Source organism: Anopheles bellator, chromosome 1 (assembly GCF_943735745.2).
Source record: "Anopheles bellator chromosome 1, idAnoBellAS_SP24_06.2, whole genome shotgun sequence".
Taxonomy (NCBI): domain Eukaryota; kingdom Metazoa; phylum Arthropoda; class Insecta; order Diptera; family Culicidae; genus Anopheles; species Anopheles bellator.
This window is the reverse complement of record NC_071285.1, coordinates 15,513,211-15,518,192: the sequence shown is the minus strand read 5'-3', so window position 1 is coordinate 15,518,192 and position 4,982 is coordinate 15,513,211. Positions and strand designations below refer to the sequence as shown.

Below are 4,982 nucleotides of genomic sequence, written 5' to 3'. Positions count from 1 at the left end.
ATCTCTCTACAGACCCAATTGTAAGCATCGTTAGAGTTGGCGAATGCGTTTTCAGACAGAAAACATCACAGTACGAATAGCGTGAGCTCAACCTTCACATCGGATCGTCGTTTCTTGAGATTAGCAAGTTTTTGATATCTGTGTACTTTTCCTTGCTATGGATCCAACGGCACCAGCTCCCAGTATTCCGGATCGATTTCAGTACTGGAATGTTATCGATTCGATATTCTTCGGTATTGTCATTGCTGTTCATACGAACAAGTTGCCTCTTTGTATAGTTGGCAAATGCTGTTACAAGCAGATAACAAAAGATTATACGCAAAGTTAGCCAGCATTCCGATCGAACTTCTGTTATATTTGTTAGCCTCTCATTTATTATGGGGACTTGAACTGACTCTTCGCACTACTCGACCACTGCCTCGTTGGTCCTACAATCCAATGGCTTACAATGAGGATGCAAAAACGTGATAAGCAACGAATGCTATTCAACATGATTCCAATCCGAACAAAACATAAACAATTTTTTTTCAGAAAGGAACAATGCCGCAACATGAGTGATCAAGCAGCAATGATGCGCAGGCGAAAAGTTTTGCTCACAAAACTAAGTACATTAAATATTAAAACATAAATCGCGGAATTCTTGTTGCAAAATAGAAATGCTATCCTCTCGCGCTAATGTTACAATTTTTGTGCCATAAGAACTTCCCTTTCTTGCTTCAAATCGTTCTATAAGAAGAAGTTGAATAACAATTCTTTGTAAATACTGTAACGACGCTTGAAGGTAAACTTGTTGCAATGGTGCCACGTAAATGTTATTTAAGAAGCTTACTTTCTTTACCATAACTTTTACAGCAATCACTCGGCGCTCGCTGGTCAAGTAGCGACTACGACGCGGTGTGAGTTTCTTCCGCGCTAATCTTTCGCTGATCGCATAATCATTTCAACCTTGCTACTCGACGTACCGGACTGATGTGGGGAATTCCCGTGATCCCTTCTTCGTTTGTTCTTTAACGTAGTCTTCATCGACCATACTACAGTTAATCTATCGTTATTCCAACGTCTGGCCGTTGGGTCCTAAAACAAGCAACAATTTCGATTTGTACCCCGTCTGTGTTGATTGACGATTTGTTTCCGAGATGTTACTGTGCTCGACTCATTTCACGCCTCGAGTTCGTGCTCATTTTGTCAGTGTTTTTGCAATTCACAGGAGTTCCTTCAGCCCTTATAATATTTCTCTGTCGTCCTGCCAGATTACGTGTATTCTTTTACAAATGGAAACACAGAGCGTTCAGACAAAAGAGCGTTCAATGGCAAAAACAATAAAGTTGTCTTGAGTCTCCCTGTTCGTTTTGTAATGCTCCCGGACGGCTGTCAGCAAAGGGTACCTTTTTCCACAGACTCCATTGTAATCATCTTTTTCCACGCCATCGACCACTAACCCTCCTAAACCCTCACTGTGCGCGAAGTGTGCCTTCTCGGCGAGAGAATTTTCATTCTCATAACCAATCCAATCTGTACCGTGATACGCGTACGGGGCCATACTTTGCCCGTCCCAATCGATTGTCCAGCCCTCTTCCCGCACCTGGGAGCATATTTGGTTGTAGTCCATGAATGACGGCAACACGGAAGAATTACGATTGATAGGAGCATCAATGCCGTGATCGTCTGCGTTAGCCAACACGAATTTGATGCCACTAAAATAAATTTGAAGCAGAATCTTTTCACTGGGACACCCACGGTTGATCCAATGTTTGGTCGCTTCCACGACGTTGTAGCGCTCGTTGAATCGTGTGTCGAAGCTTCGTCTGTTCTTCGGAGACGGGACGTCCGTGTCCGTCGAAGTACGTCGAAGTACCGAAATGACAACAAAATCAGCCACTCTAAGGATTAGAAACATAATCGACCTTTAATTCCAGCTGTGGTAATGAGCATCAAACTGTTGCTACTACTAACTGGCAGGTGCGCTCTTGGTCGAGCCCGTCCTCAATGGCATCCGCCTTTGTTTGACCAATAACGGAAACAGTCCACGATTCGCGTCCTGCTCTCTTGAATGCTTGCTTCGTTTCTTCAATCAACGTAGGATAATTGTGTTTTGTGCGTTGGTTTCGCCATATCCAGTGATACGCTACTCCATCGAGATTATATTTCTTCAGAAGATTTATGGCACTTTCTATGAACGTTTCTCGGTTGTCGTTAGAATTAGCGATCGTTTCACAAACATTGATTGTGCACTTAACGCCCACCAAAAGCTTCACATCGGGCCGCCGTTTTTTTAGATCCGCCAACTGTTGGTATCTTTTCTCCTGGAAGGCGTGCTGTGCATTCCATGGACTCAGCTTATAGTGCCGCCCATCGATGAAACTCCCGTAGTAAATCACGTGCGTGCAGAGATCGATCGGAATGTCTTCGATTTGATAATCTTCGGCTCCTGTTGCCTGCGATTTGTACATACAAAACAGCTGTCTGCTTGTAGAGTTGGCCATCGCTTCGTCAGGCAGGAAAAAACAAAATATGAGCAACACCAGCCAACAGCTCTGTATGGGTCTGTGCTGTCTGCTGTGAAGATTCACTGGAACTGCTGTTTCACTAACGTTCGGTTCGCGAAATGGACTGCAAAACTTTACACACATTTCTGTTTTGGAAGAATTGAGTTGGCTACTGTTGACTACTAGGCTCACGTCTTAACACTAAGAATCACGAATTCAAACTGATCACAAGCTTAAGTGGATCGAACTGAACGATAGTGAAGCTCCGATCTGTTATCTCTCTCTCTGATTATTTTTCTATTGCTAAACCGACCCATCTCTCGACCCGACGATTGCCTCAACAATCCAAAAACGGATAGAAATATAGCATGATCGTTCCAGCGTGATAAGCAACGAACGCAATATAAGGGAATGTTATTATGAAACACGTAATACGCCACAGACATGCATGAGAATGAACAATTTTTGTCAAAGGATCGATTAGGACCAACTACCGAAAAGTCAATTTTATTTACATAACTCGAAGTCTCAGAAGGTCTTAACTTGCATATCACCATCCATCGCTTCGGCAAGCGGACGCTGCTTCCCTAATACTATATTTCAACTGGAAGCTTTAACAGTAACACCAACAAATAAAGTTATCAGGTTTAAGCTCGTTGCCGTCGCCACGTAACCGAACCGTTTCGTTTGTGGAGCGGCACCGCACAGTAATTACATCGAATAATCTTCATAATCGCTCCTGCCCCTGCCACGAAGGTATGTTTTTCTCGAGACCCCGGAACTCTCGAAGCCTCCAGGCGAGGCGACTGCCACGGGAAGCACGGTTTGTCTTGGCAGAGCCGCCCGGCGTTTTCCCCCTTACAGCCCTTTCCCGGCATGGGCCCGAAGATATTCGCCTCGAACGTCTCGAAGCCGACGGTTGAAGAAAAAGCCAAGTGATATTAATAATCACGAAACCACTTAAGCTCCGCGCCCGTCGCTAGTTAAACAGAAAGTTGATTTGCATTTCGGAAGGCCTCGGGCTCGTCGGTTTGGATTGAGTGGGTTAAATCGTTCGGAATTCGGAGTTTTTCGTCTTCACCACCGTCTAACACCGCATCGAACGGAATAATTGGAACCGGTGAGCGCACGCAAACACGGCCAACGGCGGTGATGATGGCGGCGAAACTCTTAAAGATTTTGCCCGTGCCCTGCCCGGGGTAAGGCTACGGGCAGTTTTCGTATAATTAATATTTAATTCAACCTGAAACGGAAACAAAATGGGTACAAAGTGAAGTCACGACCAACCAAGGCGGGACGCAAACCCAGCTTGCGGGTTGGGTGATTGTGAAGCATAATGATAACATAATCCAGCTACGGACGACGAGCAAACGATTAATGGGCTGAAACATTGAACCATTGTCCGTAAGGAAAACATACATTAAAGTTAAATTTCATAAATGATTGATGATTGAATAAGACCAAATTTGTTATATTGGACAGTCATTTGCAAAGCCTTTTGGCAAGGAAAAGCTGAACGAGAAAGTCGATAGATTGGAGCGCTTATGATTAAATTAGGGGCGATGTAATGTTCGGCCACTTACTGCCGTCCGTGATTAGGTTCATTAACAGTTGTTAAGATTGTTTCAATTTTTTCTTGTAAATGACTGCATATCTCCTTCATTATGCAACGTTCAATTTGCATCTTATGTGTCGAAATAAAACGGCACCATCATGTGATTTGGGAAAGACTCTCTGGTGTAAGCTGCTTCTCCGAGCTGTGCTGAGTGCATTTTTTTGCTATCACCGCGCCATTGGCCGGCCTGAACGGGCAATATAAACAGAACACCCCGTAAAACCGGAGTTAGCTTGAATTTTTCACTCGCACCGGAAACTCGCCAACGCCGATCGGAATAAAAAGGAACGCAAATAGTGAGCTTAAGGCCGGCAACATATCGCCAGCTGGTCCCGGATGAAAAAAAAAAAAACGTAAACCCCTTGAGGCTGTCGCGGTACCTGCGTCGGTGCCCCGGGCGCCGAGGTGGTTAAATTTTAAATTAAAATCCTCACTGGGCGGCCTAGGCGACGGCTCATCGAATGCTCGACCGCCCACCTACCGACCAGGCAACGATAAATTCTGTGGCCACATATGCTCCGACGCAGGTTTTTATTTTCGCAGACTCGTGCACGCACAGCTCAGGCCTTTGCGTTCCCGGGTTCCGGTTCGGGGATAGCCTCAAAAATCCGGCATTGTAAATATTGACCCAGGGAGGATTAAGTTTTTCCGGAACTGGGCGAACGGGCGGATGCTGGCCATCCGAAGCATCACCATAAGCATTTTAAAGCGGCAACCGGAAGGGTGCCACGGCTCGGAGGAACTGGGCGAAGTAGATTACTTTTTTCAACTCGCATATTTTGACTTGTGCGTAGGGCTTTGTTTTATGTTGGGTTCTATTTTTTCTCACCCATGTCGATACCGGTTCCGATGGGCTTTCCGAGTGCAGATCGGAACGCTCC

The 4,982-nt window shown here is 45.2% G+C and overlaps 1 protein-coding gene across 1 annotated transcript; it reads right to left on the bottom strand.

Moving 5' to 3' along the window:
* Positions 1–1,054: 1,054 nt before the first annotated feature.
* On the bottom strand, positions 1,055–2,650 carry LOC131212278 (endochitinase-like). The gene is made up of 2 exons (XM_058206081.1): positions 1,954–2,650; positions 1,055–1,880 (listed from the first exon to the last, which is right to left on the bottom strand). The coding sequence occupies exons 1-2, from the start codon at positions 2,628–2,630 to the stop codon at positions 1,289–1,291; spliced, it is 1,269 nt and encodes a 422-aa protein (XP_058062064.1). The 5' UTR covers positions 2,631–2,650; the 3' UTR covers positions 1,055–1,288.
* Positions 2,651–4,982: the final 2,332 nt, after the last annotated feature.

Bases quoted from the DNA above. Each gene is read 5' to 3' on its own strand.
- LOC131212278 (XM_058206081.1), bottom strand. From the start codon at position 2,630: ATGTGTGTAAAGTTTTGCAGTCCATTTCGCGAACCGAACGTTAGTGAA. The intron at 1,881-1,953 runs GTTAGTAGTAGC...TCTAATCCTTAG, and splicing joins GACCAAGAGCGCACCTGCCA to AGTGGCTGATTTTGTTGTCA.